We start from the raw sequence: 25463 nt of genomic DNA on the forward strand, positions 1-25463 counted from the left end.
TCACTGATCGGAAAGTGGCTTCGATATTTTTTTGGCTTACCCACCGCCACCATGCAAAGTTCTTGGTGGGTTCGTCCATTAAACCAGAGATTGCACCAACCTGTTTTTCGACGTATGTGTTAGAAAAGTATGTCCTGTGCTTAAGCAATTTCCCTCCCAAACTGTGGGCTCGCTCCCCCCTGGGAGGGGGGGGGGGGGGGGGCTCAACCCCACACCGCAAATGGGTCTGAAAGTTTTCATAGGTCGCACAATACGGAATTTTACCACGCGCAACCAAGTGTGCTGGATGTCGTTCAAGTGCTGAAAGTGTTCACTGACTGACACAATTACAGCTTATTATGTGAGATAAATGGATGCTCTTAGAATACAACTATTCGCACTCTTTGGTAGTTTTGCTGCCTATGCGGCAAATTGAAGGCAAACTCTCAAGTGGACAGTATACCTAAGTCGAAGGCAAATAGTCAAATCAGGGATTTTATCAAATGCCTAGGCAGATTGTCAAATTCTCAGAGGTTACGATGTTTCTCGTCCATTAAAGTACAGAGTGTAATTGCATTTCCCGTTCAAAAATGTTCCTCACATTTTTTCAAATGTCCAAACTGTCAAATATGTTTCTTTTATTAAATTCTGTGTAATTGAGATAAATGAGCAATCCAGGACTAGAGACAACTTATTTATCATTGTATGAAGCATATTTCTACAGAGAATTCCTTCCCACAAGATCAGAGCATTATTTTGTCTACAGTTAATAAAATAATCAGGATTTTAGTCTCAGTAAGAATATTTGACTATTTCCCAAAGCATTGGACCAAATGCCTGATTTGACTTTTTGCCTTCGACACCTATACCAAGAGAATCACAAACTGTTTAATGATTCAATTGAAGCTTATTATGTGAGATAAATTTGCTCTCTTAGAATAGACAATAGGGTTAATACATGTATCTTGTAGTCCTCTATGTATTTAATAAGGAAGAAGAAGAAGAAAAAAGAATAGCCAACTATTCGAGCTTCCTGGTAGGTTTCCATCCTTATGCGGAAAATTAAAGGCGAACTCTCGGGTGGACTAAGAAGTAATGCGCGAGAGATTGCATAGTTTCCAGGCTGCCTTTAAAAACCACGCATTATGAGTGCTTCCAAGCCACCAAAAAAACAGTAATCTTCGGATTTTCCAGACCTGTCGACACCCTGATCTAGGGAGAGCGGGCTCAGCTGGAAAATATCTCTCATCGATGGCCAGAAAAATTAATCGGTAGAAAAAATGTTTGAAGTCGATACTCAAATCCCGTCGTGTCTTGCGAAAGAACGTCTTAAGAGCCTTCGGACGTTGCCAAAATCCGTGTGATAAAATGGGAATTCCATGGGAAATTCGTGATTTTTCCCCCCGATGGAGAATTTGCACGCAAGTTTTTTATTGCTTCATCTGAAAGTGCCTAAAGAGCTGATTTTGCAGTATTTCTTACAAAAATTTTCTGCAATGGGAAATAGTATAAAAATAGATTTAAAAGTGAGAAAATGCACCGCCTAGTGACGAAGTCTGGCGGCATTTCTCATTTAAACCCATGTATTTTAGCAGATTAGGTTATTTTGTATATCTCCTCCAATAATTGTTCAATTTATGAACCAAGGGTATTCTCGTGTTCAACTCACTTGGCAGCGCCCACTTAATCACGGAATTCATCAAATTTCAGACACCTGCCAATTCTCCATTTGCTTATGAATTTTAATCGCGAGTTCGTAAAAAATTTCTGAATATTTCAAGGAAAAATATTCATACCATACCATACCAAAAATAATATTAATATATATTATCGTGATACGCACCGCTTTTGTTTGTGGAACTACGCAGTTCACTTAGAGACTTTTTCTGTTCTTTGCCCTCACCCCCCCCCCCCTCTCTCTCTCTCTCTTATGTAAACCCCCTTTCATTGTTTCGCAGCCCGGAGGTTCCCTGACCGTGCCGCCAAAGAAACAGAACAAGAAATTTCCATGTCCTGATTACAATGACACACGTGAGGTTCATCATCCCCCTCGCAGTGGAAAAAAGGACCCCTCCCCACGCACCACCTGACTAATGATGTTTACGATGGAATGCACCCCTTCTGAAAATCCGTAAAGCTCGGTTTTCCCGCCACTGGAAAACAGGAAAAAGTTTCTAGAAACATCTTAATTGCGAGAGGGGTCAGCAAGGGAGGGGGGGGGGATGGAATCGTTTGTGGTGGCTACAGACAAACAGGATACGAGCTTATAAAAGGGAAACCCCAACCCCAAATTTCAGTCAGTTTGTGTGCAGCAAGTGAAGTAGTTCAATGGGTGAGCAGGTCAGTGGGTCAGTGATGTTGTGTTGTGTTGTGTTGTACTGTGTTGTAGTGGTACAGTGCAGTCGGATACCAGAATCGCAACACTTATACACTTATACTGCAGGTTCTAATCCGTGAGTACACCGTATGACATCTTATTCATAACTTCTACTGTCAAAATTTAATGTTTAAAATCTATATCCTCTACAATTTAAAAAAATATTTTTTAAATTTTTTTTCGTTTCAAAATTTTTGTCATTCAAATTTTAGATTTAAATTTTTACTTTATAAATTTTAAGATTTTAAATTTTATTTTTATTTTAATGTTTCACATAACTTTTTCCAATCTATTCATACTCAATAGGTCAATAGCACATATATATTACTACTACCACAACTATATACTTACTTACTACTCATACTATACTTACTTCCTTACTTACCGTACTTACTATACTTACTATACTTATTTACTTACTATACTATACTCACTATATACCCACTACTACTATATTTATAGTATATGTACGCTATTGATCTATTGAGTCTGAAAAAATTGTTAAACATGATGTAAAACATTAACATAAAAATCAAATTGAAAAATAAAAATTTTAAAATTTAAAAGGTAAAAATTGTATTTTTAAAATTTTAAAGATAAAATTTTTGAAATTAAAAAAAATTAAATTTTAAAAATCGAAAATAAAGTTTTTAAACTGTAGAGACTGTTAACTGTTAAACTCTTTTCTTAAGGTGATTCGATGGACGCCATATTTCGTGTCAGAACGGCATGCAATATATCGCATCAATTGGTTCCATATTTTCAGCTACTCGTCATTTTTCTCGAATTTTGAGATCGCAATTTTGTTGTCAGGAGACTAAAGCACTCACTTACCAATTTTAACAAAGAAATTCAACGTAATAAAGGCGTGGTTTTTTTTAGAGAGAAAATATCGCATTCGAGTCAGTATCGAATGCGATGTTTTCTCTCTGAAAAAACCACGCCTTTATTACGTTGAATTTCTTTGTTAAAATTAGTAAGTGAGTGCTTTAGTCTCCTGACAACAAAATTGCGATCTCAAAATTCGAGAAAAATGACGAGTAGCTGAAAATATGGAACCAATTGATGCGATATATTGCATGCCGTTCTGACACGAAATATGGCGTCCATCGAATCAACTTACGCCGTATATTTCCCTTCTTCAAAAGCTTCACAATTACTTTTCTTTTTCATTAGTATGAATCTTTTCAGAATTTACGAGAGATGCGGTTAGATGATTTTCAGCATTTTAATCACAAGGAAAATTGGACTGAATTTTGCAATTTGCAACTTTAAATTCTGGCATGGTTTAAAAACAACGTATGTGCCATTTGTTTCCCTATGCACGTATGTGTTTTTTTTTCAGATGAGCCAGAATTTATAGCTCCAAATTATTAATCTCTCGAATGACAAACTAGTTTTACTCTCTGTGTTTTACTTTCATTTATTATTCTATCAGATTAGTATGAAACAAACACAGTAAAAAAAACCTTGTTTTATTTAGTGTTTTTTCTTGTATACTATAAACTACTTTTCCTCAGCTTCAGACTGATAGGAAAAACAGTTTTTCAAACTGTTCAGCTTAGTTTCATTTTCCGTTTTATATTCCGTAAACCTCAAACTACCTATTTTTCTTTTGTTTATCTTTTTTTTCAGATCGGCAAGAAACGAAGCGCTCACAGTGAAAGCTGTTTTACTCGCATTTTGATTATTGAATTTCACATAATTATTTTTAATGTTGCAAATATTACCTAACATAGATTTTCGCATAATTTAGTTCACAGTGAAAGCAATTTTACACGCATTTTGATAATTGAATTTCACATTAATTATTTTTAGTGTTGCAAATATTAAGGTGATTCAATGGACGCCATATTTTGTGTCAGAACGGCATGCGATATATCGCATCAATCCGTTCCATTTTTTCAGCTACTCGTCATTTTTCTCGAATTTTGAGATTGCAATTTTGTTGTCAGGAGACTAAAGCACTCACTTACCAATTTTAACAAAGAAATTCAACAAAGGCGTGGTTTTTTTAGGGAGAAAATATCGCATTCGAGGCAGTTTCGATATCAGTATCGAATGCGATGTTTTTTTTTCCGAAAAAACCACACCTTTATTACGTTAAATTTCTTTGTTAAAATTGGTTAAGTAAGTGCTTTAGTCTCCTGACAACAAAATTGCGATCTCAAAATTCGAGAAAAATGACGAGTAGCTGAAAAAATGGAACCAATTGATGCGATATATCGCATGCCGTTCTGACACAAAATATGGCGTCCATCGAATCACCTTAACATAGATTTTCGCATAATTCAGCAGGAAATACTAAGACATTTTTAATCACTTATCGCTTTTTTATCATTTATAATCACTTTAAAATGACTTTTATTAGTCGCTCACATCATCGCCTACCTGACATAAAGGCGTAACTACACTCTGCAGTGAACCCTGTCTTCCACACAATTCAATGTTTTTCCGGGCTCATCTCAATGTGTAGTTACGCCCTTCTGTAAGCCAAGCGACGAATTAACAAATAGCGAAAGAAGAGAAAAAGTAAAAGTTAGCTACATTACATTCCAAATAAATAATTAATTTTCCATTAGAATAAGAGATGGGTATCAGCCTATCAGCTTTATCAAATTGATTTTACACGAACAAAACTACGTTTCCACTAAGCTTTTTATTCTTAAGTTAGGTTAAGCTCCAACTAATCATTCTTTTTTTTTATTCTTAGTTTGTTTCAGGTCTGCAAAAAACGAAGAAAATGATCCGCATGATAAGCCATTGAAGACGGAAGTAGTGCCCTCCAAAATGTGCACCTATTTGTTCTATCGTATCCTTAACTTGAATGCCCTCAGTTGTTGAAAGAGATGAAAAGTATTTGCAATTCTTTTCAGTTCTGCATGGCTCTCTTGTGATACTATCGAACAATACTGCATTCAACTGAAAGTAATTAGACTGAATCATGTAGAAAGGAGCTAGCTTTTTCGGTTTATTGTAGCAAAGACATAAATGCCATAAATTTTTCTAAGTGAGCCAGAAAAATTAGTTTCTTTTCGCGTAATTCAGTCCAGTTACTCTACAGATGAATGCAAACTTGAAATCGTCGAGAAAAATAAAACCGCAAAGAAACGTAGCCCGGACGCATTGTCGCTCCTCTGACGTAAGGGCGTACCTCGATTTCCGCATGAGCCTCAGAAAGCATGGTTTTATATGCCAAATAGAGTTCACGTGGAAATTGAGATATGCCCTTAAGTCAAAAGGGCGACAGTATGTAAGAAGGTGGTACAATAGTAATTAATATTAAAATAGTTAAGTAGGTCAAATGGTACAATAGTGCTGCGTCCACACAATTTTGCTGGGAAAACAAGGCCAAAAAGTTCGAAAAAAAAGAAATCAAAAAGTTCTCCTTGGCCTCGTTTCCCCAGCAAAATAGTGTTGATGCAGCACTATTTTACCACCTTTCTGCAATTAACGCTGCATGGTATAGTCGAAAGCAACACGGAACTGCAATTTAAATTTGAAAAAGTAATACCTAAAATTTGATACATTTTGGCATGGTGCCTTGACTAAAATTTTGACAAGATACAAATGGATATCGGACCTACGCACGCTAAAAGGAAGTGTGTTGCTTAAAAATCCAGCTTAATAATCAGTGGCGTGGCGTGAATTGCGATATATCGATTGTTATGCCATTTAAACCTATGGTAAAGAATCGATTATGAAGGTGTTCGCTACGAACACCCTGTTTATCGATCCTTTTTTATAGGTGTAAACGGAATAACAATCAATACATCGCAAAGCATGCCAAGCCACTGATTATCATAGAACAGAACTTTTAACAACGTGGACGAGGGATTGAATTGAAACGTAGAAGCCAGTTTTGTCACCTGTTGCTAATCATACTAATGATTCTTGATCTTCCTTGTTTGTTTCAGATGCGGCTGAAGAAACGGGCTTGGGGGGAGGGATCGCTGAGGGGGAGGTTCCCAGGGAAGGGGGGTTCGTAGGGTTGGGAAGTATCGCGGATTGAGGATTCCCAGGGGGGAGAGTCCCAGGGAAAGGGGGGGTACGTGGGGTTGGGTGCGGCATCGCGGGCTAGGGTTTCCTAGGGGGGCTCCCGGGGAGAGGGGGGATTTCGTGGGGTTTAAGTAGGATCGCGGAGTAGGGTCTCCCAGGGGGAGGGGGCGCGGAGTAGAATCACGGGGGGAGGAGTAGGATTTTTTTTTTTTTTTTTTTTTTTCTGCGACTGGCTTGCTGAGATCCTCCGGGGCGTTACGTCCCGGGGTTCGCCGTCGCCGGCAGGGGCGCCCGCCGGGACCCCGTGGGTCCGTTGGGTGTCCCTGCCCCCGACCCCCCGCGAGGGGGGTCTTTGCCCCCCCGCAAGGGGGGGCTTTTTCCCCCCTCGCGGGGGGTTGGGGGTGGGGGCGCCCAGCGGACCCTTATGGGGTCCCGGCGGGCGCCCCTGCCGGCGACGGCGGCTCCGGGGCGTTACGCCCCGGAGGATCTCAGCAAGCCACGAGTGGAAAAAAAAAGAAAAAAAAAGGGAGGAGGTGGGAAAGGAACCTGGGGGCCGGAAGCCGGGGTTGGGGGAGGCCGTCATCGTAACGGGATCGTCGTACCGGGATCATCGTGCCGGGATCGTCGTATTTTTTTTTTTTTTTTTTTTTTTTTTTTTTTTTTTTTTTTTTTTCTGTTTCAGGTGCTGCTGCTGCTGTTCCCGCAACCGAAGGTAAGATACCGTTTTATGTCTCCTCATTGCTAAATAAGGGTTATGCTCGTTAATCAGTTTTACTGGGCACTACTTCCGTCTTGTGAGCAGAGCTGCTTTTTAGCAGAATCAAAAATGGCATGGAGCAGAGAAAGCTGGAGCTACGTCAGCGTTGGTAAGTACTGTATTCTCCCCCCCCCCCCCCCCCGTGGATTAGGGCTCATGGCGATACCACGTTAAAAAAAGCGCGCCGAAAGCTCTACCTCCAGGAGCAGTGCCGTATCATTCACCTGATCGGACTCTCCTAAGGTGGTGTGGAAACGAGCTTTTCAAAGTTGTTTCCCCATTCCTTTTTCGATTTGTGCTTTATACTGCCGTGCTAACGAAAAACCCCGTATGAACATTCGAGTGGTGCCAAATTTCCTCAGATAAAATGTTTAGTTATGAAGAAAGTTATGAATATTTTTCCTGGACATTTAAGAAAAATCTTTAAAAATTTTCCAGAAAATCCGTGATTTACCGAAGGAAATTTGGCAACGCCTGAGGTTTTATACGGCGTTCTTCCTTAGCACGGCAGTAAAGCTTCTGGCTGTACAAATGAAAAACATTAATATCTTTTTATTGAACCGTGCGAAACTGAAATTTTCAGGTGAGAGCAACACGAAGCTGAAGAAATCATACATGGAGAGCAGAAATTCAAAACCTAGTAAGTGCCATCAGGTGTTTTCCATTTGTGTATGTTTGAGTGCGGGTTGCATACTCCATCCCCTGAAAATTATGAAATATTCTACATCCTCGTGAAATTTCATGAAATATTTCACTGAAATGTCCAATCTTTCATTTCTTTTTTACGTGTCATGGCACCGTGGAGTGTTCACAAGGACTAACAAGACGCTGTCCTTTGTTCAGACCATGCCTCCAGAAATATAGGGTAAAAATATCCATCTGAGAAATGATAGACAGTGAGTGGAAACTCAGGGTTTATAATTGTTCAACATGTTAAGCTTTCGCTCAGAAATTTATGTTCACACCTCCCGTTGTGCATTCACTTTCCCGCGCGAAACTTTGACAAGGGATCGCATCGTTCTAATTCTCAAAGCAAGTCTCTCGGCTCAATGAACCGTAACTTTCGGTAGCCCGACGGAAAGTAGTTCCCGCGAATTTCGGAAGTGGCAGCACCCATCCTTAAGCGACTCGCCTTAAATAATTCACCTGACTGTAAGCCAGTGGCGTGGCGTGCTTTGCGATATATCGATTGTTATGCCATTTAAAACCTATGGAAAAGGATCGATAAACAGGGTGTTCGCTGCGAACACCTTAATAATCGATTGTTTACCATAGGTTTAAATGGCATAACAATCGATACATCGCAATTCACGCCACGCCACTGCTGTAAGCAGGGAATCTCCCGTCAGGAAGCAGAGAGCGGAGGGAACAATAGTTGCGAAAAGGTTTCTGAAAATTAATTCAAACCGACATTTAAGACTCGGCTCCTAACCTCGCGTCGCGCCGTCTTGAAGTCGAACTTCGCCTCTCGGCGAATCGGAGCTTATTGTTTTAGGAAGTTTCGGCGGGTTCTCCGGTCGCTCGTAATATCCAGTTACCAGTGGCGTGGCGTGAATTGCGATGTATCGATTGTTATGCCATTGAAACCTATGGTAAAGAATCTATTATTAAGGTGTTTGCTGCGAACACCCTGTTTATCGATCCTTTTCCATAGGTTTAAATGGCATAACAATCGATAAATCGCAAAACAGGCTACGGCACTGTCAGTTACAAGGTAACTAAACTCGGTAGCAGCGAACTTTACGCCTTTCCCTGCAAATAATCCTTTTTGATGTTCGTGGGTCTGTTGCACGCAAAGAAATACAGCTAAATGAGAGGAATCTTTCACTTAAAATATCTAAAAATAATGCTAAGAATGTCAGTGATGCAACCATTCACGGTCATCGTCCACAGCGCGCAGCGTCCGAACTAGAAGATTCAATTCTTGTAAGCGCGATAAAAATCAAAGCGCCTTCAAATTTCCGTATATGCAAGTTGGACAACCGTCAAACACGAATAGTCGCATCCATGCCAGGCGTTACAAACAAGTTGATGCTGAGCAGTCGGTACGTATTGCTGTCTGAAGCGTTTCTGAGCAAAGCGTTTTTTTCAAGGTGGTTGGGAAACCGAAAGTTGAGTTTTTTTTTATAAAGTAACCCTTCGGTGTTAAAAAAAGAGTTGCGTGTGGTCTAGTTCATTGTGCCCAAATAGATCATAAAGTGGAAATATTCAAAAAGCTTTCTCAGAAAACTGTGGTTTTTAAACGTAAAATTCAGGATATCACGGCTCTTGTTTAATTTGACTTTTCCGAGCGTCTCTTGCTCCAAAATGTTCGCAAGACTCTGAGAGGCAATTTATTACCACTATGTCCCCTCTAAATTTGTAGGTATTCAAGACATTTTTGATACTACATGTATTAACACGACCGTTCCTGGGGGAAAAGACTTTAATCCACAAAAAACTTTGAATAACTGATACCAAAGCATGGTGAAGTGGGCATTTTATGATTATTTTAAGTAAAAAAAAATCTGCATGAAAAATATGATATTAGATCTGAGTTATGGTTGTTTGACGTTTGCAGTTCCAACTCTGTAATTTTGAGTCAGAACTATCTAAAAGTGTAAAACACTCTCATGGCCAGAGAAGAAAAATTACCGGGTTTTTCAATTTTTAGTGACACAAAAACTGCCTGCAGCTTTTTTCTTAGGACTCCAGAGAGAGTTTGCCTCCGCCATAAGTCTGATTTTTCGATTCACCTCAACAAAAATGTCTCTTTTGGGAATATTACCCTTGTGGACTGAGGCTCTCAATTTTAATTAGCTTTCAGCGTGGAATTAAAAATTATTTCTAAATTACGTTTCAGTAAAATTCAAACATCAAATAATGTCGCCTCCTTTGGAGTTTGGATGTTTCCTTGAAGCCTATTTTTGAAAAAAAAAAATGAAGCAGATTGAAAATAATTTATAAACTGTGATTGCAGTCGAGGGAAAAATTTAGCATCCTCTTCGTAGGATTAATTTTCCTGCGAGTAATTATGAGTCATCCTTCTTGATAGAGAGAATAAATGTCAACAATAAAGTTCACAGCGTCGACTGCTCAGTCTTCGTCAAAGCAAAAAGTTTAAGTATCGGAGGAAGTTGGAGTAACGTCGAACCAGTGGCGTAGCGTGCTTTGCGATATATCGATTGTTCCGCCTTTTAAACCTATGATAAAGAATCGATTATTAAGGTGTTCGCTGCGGACACCCTGTTCATCGATCCTTTTCCGTAGGTTTAAATGGCATAACAGTCGATGTATCGCAAAGCACGCCACGCCACTGCGTCGAACGGAGGTTTTATCGCATCAGGATGTTCTATCCTGAATCAGCTCTCTCGCCAAGCCCCCGGTGATTTCAGCAGACGGCAAAAATTTTCTTCAGCGCCAATTGATGTAACTTGTTTCTCAAGTTGGTCTTCTTTGATGTAGTCTGGAAGACTATAAAGACTCTAACAAAAGTTACCGGAGCGCTTTGAAATTGAATCCGCTCTGATTCCCGGGATAGCCCAGGATGGCCACCAGGCAGGGATTCAGCTGAAAAGAGATGTCCAAAGCCCTGGGGTCCTTCTCCTTTTAAGACTAAAAGAAAATTTGAACGGCGCGCTAATTATGAGTAACGTCCAGTTTGAATGTAAGGCTAGGAAAATGAGTTTTCATCTTAATTATATTGTGATTTTTATCAATCTTTTTTTTCTCGTGAAATTTTACTTCTAATTCCCTAAAAGGAATGTAAACTTTTGTTTCAGAATAAAGAACGCATTTCTGACGAATGTCTGTCCGCAAATACCGGTATGTATTAATTTTTTTTTTTTTTTTTTTTTTTTTTTTTTTCTTTTTTTCACTTACCTAGAAGACTATTTTTATGGACTATTTTTTTCCGTAGAAGACAATACACCATTGGTTTTTTCTTATGTTTACCTTTTGCCGAGAAACAATCTGCCCTTTTATTTAATAAGTATTTTGCAACTCTTAATTTAATTTTTCAGCCTCACAAGTTTATAGAGAGCAGCAGACGAAGTTTTTTTCAAAATGTGAAATCGTGTAAATTCAAAAATAATGAGGCTGTGTAATATATCGCCCATTTTCCCCTCTCTTATTTTTCAGCGTGTCTCGTCTTACATATGTATTTCAGCGTTGACTTAAAATCATGTAGAATCTGATAACTACGTAGATTATTTACATTGAAGGTTTCGTGGAGAGTGAAATTGAGTCCAATCTCGCGGCATTAAATATCTGCAGCTTTTCCGTCTCTTTAAATAGTAGGTTCTACAATTACACCTAGCTCAGTTCCAAAAAAATCAGGAAGCTTAGTTTAAAACGCGTGAAAATTGCATTCTGAAAATGAATTTTTGTTTTTTTTCTGGCATATAACGCCAATTTTCATTCTTAGCAATGATCGCGTTGCTTTAAAGCGTCTCAAGCAGGAAAATTAATAGAATATACAATTTAAATGAATGATCACACTGTTAATACACAGTGAAAATATATATTAAAAAAAAATCGATTAATCGGCGAAATCATCCAACTATATATATTCGTGGCTGGTGTAAAACAATTTTGATAGGTGCGGAAGTATCTGCAATGCTGCTAATTGAATACCTACTGGTAAATTAGCTTACAAGCTTCTGAATCCTCACCCGAAAGTCGATGCCAACAGTGGAGATGAAGTTTCCGGAAAGGAAACAATTATCCCGGAATCTAACCAGGAGGCATGTTTTCCCGACGCCAGAGTCGCCAAGGAGCATAACCTGAAAAGTATAAACCAACAACATAATTATCAACTGCAAGTGGTACATACAGGGTGATCCAGAGTTAAACGGTCAGACTGCAGGAGCGTGTTCTACGGGTCAAAATAAGACTTTTTTGTTGTATAAATTTTTCCCTAAAGTGCCTTCAGTTGGAGCTACGGCCCCCCAAAATTTCGGAAAGTAAATCGATTTTCCTGAATTTTGGCAACGGTTGTGAACCAAATATCATGAAAATTTCTACTCCCCTGTACTTTCATGCCCTGAATTCATAGGTAAATGATCTAAAAAAAATCGAAATCTCAATTTGCAACAAAAAAGTCTTATTTTGACCCATAGAACACGCGCGCTCCTGCAGTCTGGCTGTTTAACCTTGGATCACCATGTATACAATCGGATTTTGTGTTTCTAGTTTTGAAGTGTGGGGGGTTCCTTGGTTTCTCTTCCTACAAGTATGTATAATAACCTCTGAAAATTTTTTCAAGCTATAGTAACTGTTTATGTGAGGAGATTCTTGTTCCCTCCGTTTTATTTAACCACCTCCGCCGCGTTCATGGAAAGGTGCTGTCACTGCCCTTGCTGTGTTTAACTTTCTCTCGGAAGTTTTGCTTTTGTCAATACAGGATAGGGGTTGTCAATATCATGAAGACTGAAACTTCGTAACTTGGCTGATAACGAAGCAAGGAGAAGCATCATTCACCGTGGGCTCTCTTTTTTTACCGAAAAGGTCGGAGGCAGTGCTGCCTATTTGTGCGTATGAAAATCACGAGTGAGAATGTTTTCTACGTACAGGGTGTTTCAGACTACCCGCAATGGTTTCAGGGCATCTTGTCAACGATTTTTTGTCCAAGCACCTTTTTTGTCCAGTAGTTTACGCCCACATGTAAAATAAGCAACAGTGACTTGGTCCAAGCGTTATATTTTAGTCGGTATGTAAAATTTTATTGACAATATGAAATTGAGAGAGAAGGAGGTGTTGTTATGGTTGCTCATTTTCTGAATGAAATGTTATTACTTTCTCCTTTTGAATAATCTTTTTAAATTGTCAATGGTGAATATTTGGTTTTATTTCTATCCTTAAAATATTCGATGTAGGTACAATTAATCTCAATGAGCCGCAGTTGTGCCGACAGAAACTGCAAAAATGAATAAAAGAGGGAAAAAAACCAAGAAGCATACCATCTTTAGTTTTAACCCACTTGTACATCGATCTTTTAGTGTCAAATACGTCAAATTTTGAGCTTCTGGTTGCGCGTACACCTCGCTGCAGCACAATAAAAGCACAAAATGTAAAAGAAAAAATTAAAGTGCTTTGGAAATCATTAAATTTGACACGAAATCACCAATATTTAAAAAACACACATTATATTATTATTCTCCTTTGATAAATTGATGCATATTTTTTCCCCGTCAATTTAAATGAGAATAATCAATGCAGAGTGTGCAAACATTTCAAAATCCTGAGTTAAAAAACGCTGATTATGCGAGTATAAATATTAAAGCCTAAGAGAGCAGAGCAGCGTGCTGCCAGCGCGAGAGGCTCACCGGTGCCTACAAACCTAAGTGGATACTTCACGCATTGCACAATGCTTGAAGTATCCACTTAGGTTTGTAGGCGCCAATGCGCGCTTCGCGCTGGCCGCCCGCCCGCCGTGCGGCGGCGCCTGAAGCAACTATTTCACAACAGAGGTGTTACACAGTATTATACGAAATTGAACGTATTGAGAATGACAGGCATCCTTTAAGAGTACAGATCTTTCCTCGCAAAATAAATCAAGATACTTATCGTACACAGAAAAAATCTAAGAGCCTTTAGCTGAGGCAAATATAGAGGTTTATCCGGTTCAGGTATAATAAGGCGGGAATTACTTGAAAGATAATTAAGTCCTGTTACACCAAAGAGGTGTAGAGAGTTTTAGTGAATTTTGTCTCATGAAATTGACGCTCCCCCATTTTTACCAAAACTCTCAACTATGTATTATTCTCCGTTGGACCAAACAGACAAAACAAAAAAACGAGCAAACCCTCATTCTTCCAAGACATTATACATTTTCATCCGAAAACGTCGTGAGCAATTGTCGTTTGTATTTACATGTAGGCCAATTAACTTTGGGTCTCAACTGGCACGTGGACCAAAACTCCCGTGCCGAAAAAACGCGTGGACGTACATTACTGGAAAAAAACAGGTGCGCGGACAAAAAATCGTTGACGAAAAGTCCTTTAACCACCCGCAATAGATTTTTTCCTCGGTTATTTTAGGTCGCACAAAGTCAGAAACCACAAGGGAGGGGGGTTGAATTGTGTATCGATCCAATGATATTCGAATTTCATGGTCTTGTAGCCCCCCATCCCCGGCCCCCTTCGGAAAGGTAGAGGGAGGTTTCGATTTTAAAACATGGGACAGTGGGGCAAAATTTTGAAATTATTCCGTCGGATTCAAAAAACGCGGAAAATTTTACCCTAAGCAAATACGAAATCCAAAAACGGCCCACTCCTGTACATATATCAACCTTTTTGAGGGAGGGGATCTCGAAATCCAGTATCGCTGAATTGACGTAGAGGCTCAGTAAAAATATTTGCTTCATTTGGTATTCGACCATCAGGAATCCGAATTCGACCGTTCCGAAGCCCCTTATGCCACAACATTTTGCCATGCCATGTTCGAACATTTTTTGATACGGCTCGGGGGAAGGAGGGGGCTCTAAACTTCAAAAATTTACAAATCTACAGACTTTTATGTCATAGAGTTTCGTTAAATTTTGCATCTATGGGTCTCCCTATGGAAACAAGCTGTTAAAGGAAAAACTGTGAATACGGCCTTTTTTTACCTCGTTTTAAAGCGGCATCACAGGTTAAAGTCTCACGGGCACCCCACCGAGCAAGAGTAAGAGCCTCGCGTCACACGGTGGAGCGAGTCATTGAAAGAGGTCGGACACGATTTTTTTTTTACCAAAACAGCAAATTTGTATGTACAAGTTTTCATATTTTAAATTTTAGAGAGTATTTACGTCGCAGAAAAATAGTGAAATCAGGCGTTTTAGCAAGTGCGTAGGCAATTCGTCAAATTCTGCAGTTATACAAATTTGTCTGTTTTTGACGTAGAACTCTCAATTTTTCAATGTTTTGAACAAGAATCTCGTTCAAATTGAGAATTTCAGTGGAATTTCACCGTTCAATTGGCTTTTGAGAAATTTTAGAATTTGAGATTGAAAATATCTTGTTTTTCCCGGAACATTGCAAATGTCAAGATGAATGCTCAATCAAGCTCTAAAACTCATTGAAACGGCCTTAAAATGGTCCAAAATTCTGCTGAGCATTTTTTGTCAAATTTTCAAAGGCTTAAATTTTCAAAATTTCGCAACTGACTCCTTATTCAATCTAGTAGAGAATATAAGCCAATTTACCTAGGCATTTCACAAAAATGCCTAATTTTAATATTTGCCTGCGATATTTACAATAGAAAATACAACGTGAAAACACATCGAATAATTTTTAATCTCTCGGTTTCGTATTCAGAAAGATGAAAGCTTTTTAAGTTCCCACATTTTTTCACATTGAATTTCAGTGGAGTTTCACCATTCAATTGGCTTTTGAGACATTTTAGAATATGAGATTGAAAATATTTTGTTTTTCCCGGAACATTGCAAATGTCAAGATGAATGCTAAATCAAGCTCTGAAAATCATTGAAACGGCCTTCAAATGGTCCAAAATTCTGCTGAGCATTTTTTGCCACATTTTTAAAGGCTTGAATTTTTAAAATTTCGCAACTGACTCCTTTTTTCAATCTAGTAGAGAATATTAGCCCCCTCGTATAGACATTTCACAAAATGCCTAATTTTAATGTTTGTTTGCGATATTTATAATAGAAAGTACAACGTGAAAACAAATGGAATAACTTTTAAATTTTTATATTTTGTATTCAGGAAGATGAAAGCTTTTTAAGTTCCCACATTTTGTCCGACCTCTCCTACACTGAAAAAAAGTAGCTTGGATCAAGCATGATAATTCTTGAATTTGCCGCCAATAATTTTATTCATCTTGCTTTAAGCTGACTTTTTCTTGATTCGAGAAAAATTATGCTTGGGTTAAGCAAAAAAGTAGCTTATATTAACCAGCAAAATTCTTGATTTAAGAAGAAATACTTCTTGGCGGCAAATTTAAGATTCTTTTTTTTCCAGTGTAATGATCCGTTCCACTGTGCGGCAGAGGAAGGGAAGGCTGGCACAGATTGAACGGAGGCGGAAATATGTAACGAAGGTGAGCGGACGCGGGAAAACACGGTATCGGTGACTCGAATCGGCTCCGGGCCCCAGACCCGGCGGCTCCGGGGCACGAATAGATGTTCTCCTCCGGCGCGTGCATAAACTTTTAAACGCTCTCATTCGCACGTCTCGGATACGGAGCGCTCTCTCGCCCTTCGCCACATTTAGACCGCCCTTAGCGGGGGATAAAAGTTCACGGCTTAGCACGGGATTCCAGCCGTCCCACCCCTTTATTCTGTTCGATCACCCGTATTTTGTCGATAAAGTTAATTAACCGACGGAATTTTTTTTTTTTCTAAGGAGATTCTCTGCTTCCGTGGACACTTTTCCTGGCCCGAAAGGTAGTTCGATTTGATGGGGTTTATGCATGCTTCAGCGATTATTTGATAATGCCTCAACATGAAGAAGAGAGTTGAGGCCTCTACGTCGAATGATTTTTTTTTTAAATTTTACTCGATACATCTGAGAGACAGTTTCAAGCTTTGAAATGATTAAACAAATTTTAAAGAACTCATTAAATCGACTCATCATAGCTAATTTTATGATGCCTCAACACGGGGGAGAGAGTTGAGGCCTCTACGTCGAATGATTTTTTTTTTTTTTTTACTTTTTATTTTTTAATTTCTCTTTGTAAATCTAAAAGGTCATTTCAAGCTTTAAAATGCTTGATCTAATTTTAAAGAACAATATCTCCTGTCGTGTGAATTTTTAGGGGTGGAGACTCAATAACGACCATTGAGAAACCCAGACTATATTTTGCAAGAAGAACTATACGATTTCTGACTCATTTTAGACACAGCCATCACCTTCCCTATGCAGATATATCCTTTTATGTTTGGGTTAGAAATAGCGGTCCCTGATCGCAAATAATGAAGTCCATTTGTGAAATGGACGGATTTAACCATAATTAACCTAATTACGTAGGATGTTGCCTAATTTCCTCTGATTTGTTATTTTCTTAAAAAACTCTCAGACTTATTTTGATTACTTAAATTCATAAGAGTGTACTTTCCGTAATCAAGAGAAAGTCCATATGCAAACGATATTAAGGCAGCATGATGACTTGCGTCTAATCTTAAATCAAACACGATCGGAAATTAGGTGAAGACTTATTCTGACCGAATCTGTCCAAATATTCCACCATACAACCTCCTTCGTATGGTCAAATTTATTCTTTAAAATTTTTGACAAAACATTCATTGGTCGGAACCTGCAGTTTTTTTAAACTTTTTTCTAAACAAATGCTTATTCCGAAACATGTCTCCTAAATTTAATTTTATTTCAAAGTTCTGAACCTACGTAGAAATTTCTCCGTCTCTGTCTCACCATCACCAGATTTAGCCATTAGTTCTATGAAATTTGATGATCAAAGATGGCACAGGCATTTTTTGAACCACCCGGAGTTGAACCAAAATAATCCATCAGGAACTTGCAACGCTGCAGTTCAACCGTACGGAAGCGTAGGTTTGGAACGCTAGAAAAATGTTCTTACAAGAAGTTCGGGTGCAAAAACAGGTTCCGAACTCAGGAATAGAATTCGATAGGAGATCATGACGTTAACCTGCCAACGGTAAACAGTTGCACCAATCATCCACTTTGATGATCTGGTTTTGATCTACGAAGACGACTTTACAAACAGTCTCTCTCTCTGTCAAACTTGCTGAGTACACTATTCAAGCACCATCGAGTAATCAAAGACGCCTGTTCGAGCCCAGTCGGGCGTGTTGACTTACTGGACGGAACTTCTTCTGTTTCCTGAACTTTTGCGGGTACCTTGAAAAGTCAGCAAGGGGTGTTTAAAATACTCTTCGCTAAAGTAACAATAGCGACTTAAAATATCTCGTGAAATAGTAACCTATCAATTTTAGAGGAGTTGAGGGGATTGTTATCTGTCGTGAATGAGGAAAGTTAATGTTGCCGGAGTTCATATCGCACAATATTTGTTCCAAGACATTACGCTCCAAAAAGTCGAGAACTTTTTATTTGAAGATGTCAAAAAGCCACCCAATTTGCAATTGTTTTCTTTTATTAATTCTCTAAGAGTTGAGATTTAGAAAAGTTAAAATGAAATAGTCTTTATTGTTTTTATCGTAGTCTCACTTTCTGTGCTTAAGCCTCTTGAGAATATGACCGGTTTAATGGACTGATTTAGTGATCAGGTCATTCGATAGATTGATGCATTCGCTGGTTCAATTGTAAACAAAAATATAACCTCAGTCTCAAAAAATTCAACCCTCTAATTGGCTGTTTTATTTTTACCCTTGATTTTAAGGTGATTCGATGGACACCATATTTTGTGCCAGTACGACGTGTGATATATCGGATGGATTGGTTCCATTTTCACAGCTATACTCGTCAATTTTCTCGAATTTTGAGATCCCAATTCTGTTGTTAGGAGACTAACGAATTCACTTACCAATCTTGACAAACAAATTCAACGTAATAAAGGCGTGGTTTTTTAAAGGGAAAATATAGCATTTGAGTAAATTTTCGATATCAGTATGCGATATTTTTCCTCTAAAAAAACCACGCCTTTATTACGGTGAAGTTGTTATCAAAATTGGTAAATGAATTTTTTAGTCTCCTGGCAACAAAATTGCTATCTCAAAATTGCAGAAAAATGACGAGCAGCTGAAAAAATTGAACCAATCGATGCTATATTTCGCATATCGTTTTCCACAAAATACAGCTTCCATCGAATCACCTTAAAGCGCAACAAGCCTAATCGCAATTCAAACAGACCAATTAGATTTCGATTTTTCTATCACGATGTATCGAATGATGTAGCAACTAAATCAGCTTTTATGTTTACCATGCCAAAAGAAAATTATGAAAGAAGCTACGAATCGTGGCTTACCTTACAATTGAGGTCGGTGGCTTCGTACAGCTGGTTCGGATTCTTGTTCGGCGGTGGATCCGGCTTCTCGATAGACGAAGACGGGGACAGCGATGAGAAGGAGCTCATGGATTTGATCGGTGAGGAGCTTGACGACTCGCTCTGGCGTTTTATGTTTGTCCTCACCGGCCGACGGCTCACGAACCGGTGCTCCACAACACCCCCGCCTTGATCCGCCATCGCCACTGTTTCCGAAACGCCTTCAATCGGGGCTCACGCAGCCCGCACTACACACACCATCACGGTTCTAATTCGAACGCCTTAAATCAGGGCTCACGCAACCCCCACTACACATCTCAAAGTTTGAGATGGAAAACCTTCAGTCGCTGCTCACACAGTCTGCATCATACGGTTTTATGTTAAGCACCTTTGATCGGGGCTCGTGCAACCCGCACTGCACACTGCTCTCTCGCGCACTTCGGTAACAGCTGTGCGCCTTCAATTCGGGTTCATGCAATACGCAGTACACGTCATTTTCACTCCCGCATCAAAGGTTTTACTTGAACGCCTTCTCGAACCATCGAATGTATACCCGCAAAACACATTTCAGATTAATCTAATCACGGTTTATTTAAATTGTCGACCAATTGCTGGTAGTGATGTTCGTTTCAGAATTATTCCAAGGTTCATTTCGTTCCGATAAAGATAAATTAATAGCTCCCGGAGTACTTCAACTGTAAGCTGCAATTAAAATTAATGTTGGTTGAATTTTTACTGTCTTTCTGTGCCGTTCTTTCCCGGTTAGTGGATGTTATTGCTAATTGGCAACGCCAAGTTTTCCTCCTTTAAATCCATTATAAGTAATCGACTCTGTGTGAGGCAGACTACCTCGATTAACATTGATTGTTTTTCATACATTTAAAGGAGGAAAACCTGATGCTGCCAAGTAGCAAGAGTCATCATTATTCCTGCATAAGGTTTCTGAGCCATTTTGGAACATGAATCGATCAAGGATGGACGCGTCCAACGCGACAAAATCATGATATTCAAACGCCATAGTTTTCTTAAAAATGCATGGAGGAAATTATGAAAATGAACAATCTTAGCCCAATTAGGACCCGATGTGTCCGAGTGATTCCTTAATCTCTTCCCTCTTACGGTTCAAGATTGGGCGCCTTCAAATTAGGCTCACTCAACCCGCACTACACAGCGTCCTCTTCCCGCACTTGGGTTCTTCTTGAGCGTATTTGTCTTCTAGGATATTTTGTCTATCAATGGGTAAAAACTGGTAAATTAAGTATTTTGGTCCTAAATTTTGAAATAATTTCATTTATTCTCTCTCTCGATAAATGGAAAATGCTTACTACAATTCGCCAAATTGTGAATGTTTGTCTAAAAATGAAACCGACTGTGAAGGAAGGAGACAAGTTAAACGTAGACAAAGTTAAGATAAATGCGATTGCGAATAAAACTGCTGGCGGGGGAAAAATGGACGTCGATAACTCAACTTTAAGCCACGCAAAATTGATATTTTTGTGTACTTTTGAAGGCCATGTTAGTTATCGATGCAGTTTAAGTTTTAAATTATTTTTCCGTAGTCGAAGAATCTCACTGAACTCCTTTATTCAGTATAGGTTTCAAGTGCTATGAAAAATGTTTACGCCACAATAAACGTATTGTCTCCCAAATATAAAAAAGAGAAATCTGGAAACATCGCAATCAAATTACTGAGTCTCTTTCGTTTCATTATCGCTTTGGGTTTCATTAGGGTAATCCTTGAGCTGATGTGTATTTACTCGATAAATAGCTGAGTGAAAAAGCCAGGCTTGGAGCTCCAGCATGAATTAATAATCTACATGTGGAAATGCAGGGCGGTTTTGGGGGCAGTTCAACCACACAGGATGACTTGACAAGACGGTCCTTGCCACCCTGATTGACACCGTCACCTTCCAGCCAAAGTATCCCGAGCGCCATGTGACGATTCAAAATTTCCGCTGCATTTTTATTTTTTCACAGAGAAATAGCTGGTTGACGTTTCCTTAAGAGTCGAGGTACGAACGAGAAAATTTCTTAAAAAAATTGACGGCATTTTGCGATGCAGAACCACTATTTCTGGCTCATCAATAAAAGCGCGCCAACTTGAATTGAGTCCAATTTTTGGAAGAGGAAAGACGAAATTCAATCACCTCTCCCAGACTCAAAACTTAATTCCAATAGTAAATGTAATAGCTTTAAAGTTTGAAAGAGAGGTACAAACGAGCAAATTTATTTTTAAAAAAATGGATAGCACATTGCGATCCCAAACCTCTATTTCTGGCTCATCCATAAAAGCACTAATTTGAATTTAGGGAAGAATTGGCACTAACTTGCATTGTTGCTCTAAAAATGAGTCAGAAAAAGCGTCCCTCAAAATGTAGTCCAAATAACCACCAACCTGTGCAGTCAATATCAATGCAAATTTTTTGAAGAGAAAAGACGCAGTTCAATCACCTCTCCCGAATTCGGAACCTAATTCCAATACCAAACGTAAGAGCCGCAATTGAATTAAAGTGTCTCCGACCACGAGGTTTCACCGACCGAGTCGCGTGGATTTCGGAGGGTCCGGGTCCAATTAAACTTCTATTTCGGGCTAATCCGTCAATTTGGTGCACTAAGTCGGACGTCCGAATACAAAGTGGGTCGTGAAATTAGGAATTTGCATACTTAGTATCGAAGGGCGGTTTCTGGAAAGCCGGCGGTGGAATTCTAATCAAACCCTACCCCTCCCTTCCTCTCGTTGGTAAGGGCTCGGATTTCTCCGGATTCCTACCTCAACCTCAGCGCGTTCCATTATCTTAAAAGCTCTAAGATTTCCGGTTTATGATCGTTCCTCCAAAATCGGAATGAAAAGAAAGCCTCTTCATTCTACTCACGTCTCGTCTCTGAACGGCGTTTACAGGGTTTGTGACGCCTTAGAATGGTGTGTGCAACAAGAATTCAGTAACTTAATTCCAGCTCACTGAAAAAATGTGTCTAAAAACATTTTTTTAAAAACTAGGTACAAAAAAATAAATCTTTGATTCAAAGAAGCTTTTTTTAGATGTAGAAATTGTTTTTTTTTTTTTTAAATTCAAAGAAAACCTCCTCTTTTACAAACCTGTGGGTCGATTGTTGACTGTTTAAATCCCTATTTTAGTAATGCTACTCATCAGTAACGATTCAATAATCCAGGTGCGAAATACAACTATTCCTGCTCTGTGGTTGTCTATATTGCATATCAACGAAATGAAGGCGCTTTTAGCGGCTTCATAGGCGTGCTTCGCTCTGTCTCAAGGTGCTACAATTTGGACAGAGTGTGCAGCGAGAGGAAAACAACCTTTTCGAAAAAGAGGTTTTTTTGTGTTGCTATTCTTAAAAATCTTTAATTGAAACATTTTTGCGATCCTAATATTTTAATTTGAATGATTTCTCAGTTATTTTTTCTCACGCTTAATATCAAGAAAATTTGGCCGAAACATCGATGGCTAGGTTTTGAATAATGTGAATGAACGGTTGAAATAGATTGCTTCATAAAGCTTCGCTCCTACATCTGAAACGTTTCTCGGCTCCATGGAGAATATTCTGACTTCAAGACCGACCCGACGTGCTTAAACAAATAACATTGTTTAAGGGGTATTGAAATACACGTGTGCTGCCAGAGCGTAATTCAATAATGCAGTCAGAAGAAATCATAAACTTTCCCAGCGTTTTTACCTTCCCACATTTCATCTCCCCTTTGAGAAAATGCATGTGGGCGATGAAACTGAAAAAACGCTTATCTCCTTCCCGGTGTTTCAAAATCTCCGCTCCCGTTTTATTTTCTGAAATGAGGACGAACCAAGCTTGTTCCTTGAAATTTTCACGGAATGTTCTTCGTATGGAGCAGAAAAATTAGAGAAGTTTCCAAGAAATGACTTCGAGTATTTATATACATTTAGGAAATAAATCATGACGCAAAGTTTGCAGCGCGGTAAACCAAGATACGCGTTTTTGTAGTTTCGCCGCCGATATTTCAGTTTCGCCGCTGAGTTATTATTTATGGATGTGGAACCCGGTCCTAGACTTTCTGCACATCGTTTTGTTTCACTGAGGAGCTTTGCTGCGCCGATGAAGGAACTCGAAGGCTCAGGTTCATATGGAAAGTTACCTTTTTTTAAATAATTGAGCAAGGGGAAAAGTGTGCACCAAAAGCACTAAAATATTCTTCTGTCTCAAATGTAGCAGCTTATTATTCCGACCGAGTCATTATGCTTTTGATGCAACGTAGGAAAACTGTTTTTCTAAACATAGTTTTTTTTATTTACGGAGGTGCTTTTCTTGTCTCTTTGTGTCATTTATCTCGTATTTTAAAGCAAAAGTCGTACATATTTTTGTACATATACAAAAATTCGACCGAGAAAAATTATAATCTTACTAAAATTAATAGTGCTTAATATTATCTATGATACTTCTTATGTTTTGTTCGCTGCGGGCTGATTATTGAAATTGATGGACACAGCGATACACAAAGTAGACACTGTTTTCAGTTTGGAGCGATAATATTGGTTGGAACAGGTGGTTCTTATAGACTAAGGGGAAAAATAATGGACTAACTGTAGGGTCTCTTGTCGGTCGCCGTTTGTTAGTCTATTACTAACCTTCTTTGTCCATTGTATACACACACTGACAAGTATACACACAATAGATTAAAGTATAAAATCATTTGAAAATCACGAAAGAAGTATCAACAAATCTGAAATCCTTCCTGTAGTGCTCAATTTATGTAGTATGCAGCACGGTTCTTCAATTTTTTTCTTTTTTTCCTTCTTTTTTCAATGGTATGTCTATTCACTCAGCTTTGTATATTGCGTGCAACATACCCATAGAATTGCTTTGATTCTGAGAAAAACAGGCTTTCTCCAACCCCTACCCCTCCCTGGCTCTACACATGAAAACTGCACAATATTCAGCCAATAAGTCAAATAAATTAGCACAGTTATCAACTTAATATTGCCTAAATATTTGTATCGCAACATAGGGCTCACAAAGACGATATTACATTTCCGACGAATCTCCAAGCAGGGTACGGGAGCTTTGGAGTTCGTAGCGTGAAACAGCAGAGGAGCTTTGCCATACTGAGGAAAAACGCCTCATGAACATTCAAATATGTTGCCAAATTTCACTCGATGGAATCTTTATTTTTGAGGGACGTAATGAATATTCTTCCTCGGCATATTCAGATACCTAAAATCAAATAACGAGTAAACTGGACCACCAGACAAGGTACGAATTTAAGCGCTCTGATACATGTGTTTTAACCAGAATTTCATATAGAACACGATTTTTGCATCAAAAATTACTGAAATCAACTCCTAACTAAGATATCAACGTTTTACTTTTTCTTTGGTCACAGGAAATTTGAATTGCCCGGTCACAGGAAACTCAATACTGTACGTGAGTCAAATTGCGCCTTACAACGGTTTCGGTAGGCCTCTCAATCGAGGACTGTTCCTTTCCCAACCTTTATCGTTCAAAGTGTAAACAATTTGCTACAGCTGAGCCAAAGCGTCATGATTGAGGCCACTATATTTTCGTAATGCAGAGACTGCCCCGGAAACGTTTAGTGTGCGATTTGACTCACGCAGATCATTGAGTTTTCATGGGCGGGAGGTTTGAATTCACGCGTCAAGAAACATTAAATATCTTAGTTAGGAGTTACTTCGTTGCGCGAATTGTGTCCTACGTGAAATTCTGGTTAAGAAACACACTGAAAAAAAAACACATTGGATCTAGAGTCCAGACTCTTGAAAACATTGACAAGAAAAAATACTCTTGATTCAATCGGATTTTTGTTTGAATCAAAACGAAATCCGCTTAAATTAATAGGCTTGGTTCTTGATTTAAGCTAGATTCTGATTGAATCAAGAGTACTTTTTCTTGTCGATGTTTTTAAGAGTCTGGACTCTAGATGTAATGAGGTTTTTTTTTCCAGTGCATGTATTAGAATGCTCAATTTTGTACCTCGTCTAGTGGTCCATTATGTGAAAAATTGAGACGGAAAGTATCCAAAAGTTTCTCAAGCAATGCAACTTCAATCGAACTAAATTTGGCAACGTCCAAATACCCATACGTCGTTCTTCTTCAGCGCGGCAGAGCGCTGATCCCGTCGAGCGAATTCCTCGACTGGGGCACGCGAGAACGGATGGGAACGGAATCGAATGCACACGTGCATGACAGAATATGCGTTTCCATTAATGGAACAAAAGGAATAATTAACTCACTGCAGATATTTCGGGCTCACGGGTCATTGATCAAAATTGAAAACGGCGCGTGGGCTCCTACCCGCTGAATGGGCGGCTTATTTACGGGGCCCGAAGTTGCGATGCGTGTCCCCCAAAATGACGAGACGCCGCTCTGCGATTTTCGATAATCCGTCCCCCGCTCCAACCGCTGTATCAACCTCGTGATGGATCACATGAATGGACGCTGCGCTGT

At 39.1% G+C, this 25463-nt stretch overlaps 1 protein-coding gene across 3 annotated transcripts in view; it reads right to left on the reverse strand.

The window, feature by feature from the left end:
- Window positions 1–25463, reverse strand: part of LOC109038731 (ras-related protein Rab-37) — a 110333-nt gene that overhangs the window by 33310 nt on the left and 51560 nt on the right. For all 3 annotated transcript variants that reach the window (XM_072303664.1, XM_072303663.1, XM_072303665.1), the window contains exons 2-3: window positions 18993–19712; window positions 11765–11875 (exon numbers count right to left, since the gene is read on the reverse strand). In XM_072303664.1, the coding sequence (XP_072159765.1) occupies window positions 11765–11875; window positions 18993–19211 (330 nt within the window). In that variant the 5' untranslated portion in view covers window positions 19212–19712. The remainder of the gene's footprint in view (window positions 1–11764; window positions 11876–18992; window positions 19713–25463) is intronic.

This window comes from Bemisia tabaci, chromosome 8 (assembly GCF_918797505.1).
Source record: "Bemisia tabaci chromosome 8, PGI_BMITA_v3".
Classification (NCBI taxonomy): Eukaryota; Metazoa; Arthropoda; class Insecta; order Hemiptera; family Aleyrodidae; genus Bemisia; species Bemisia tabaci.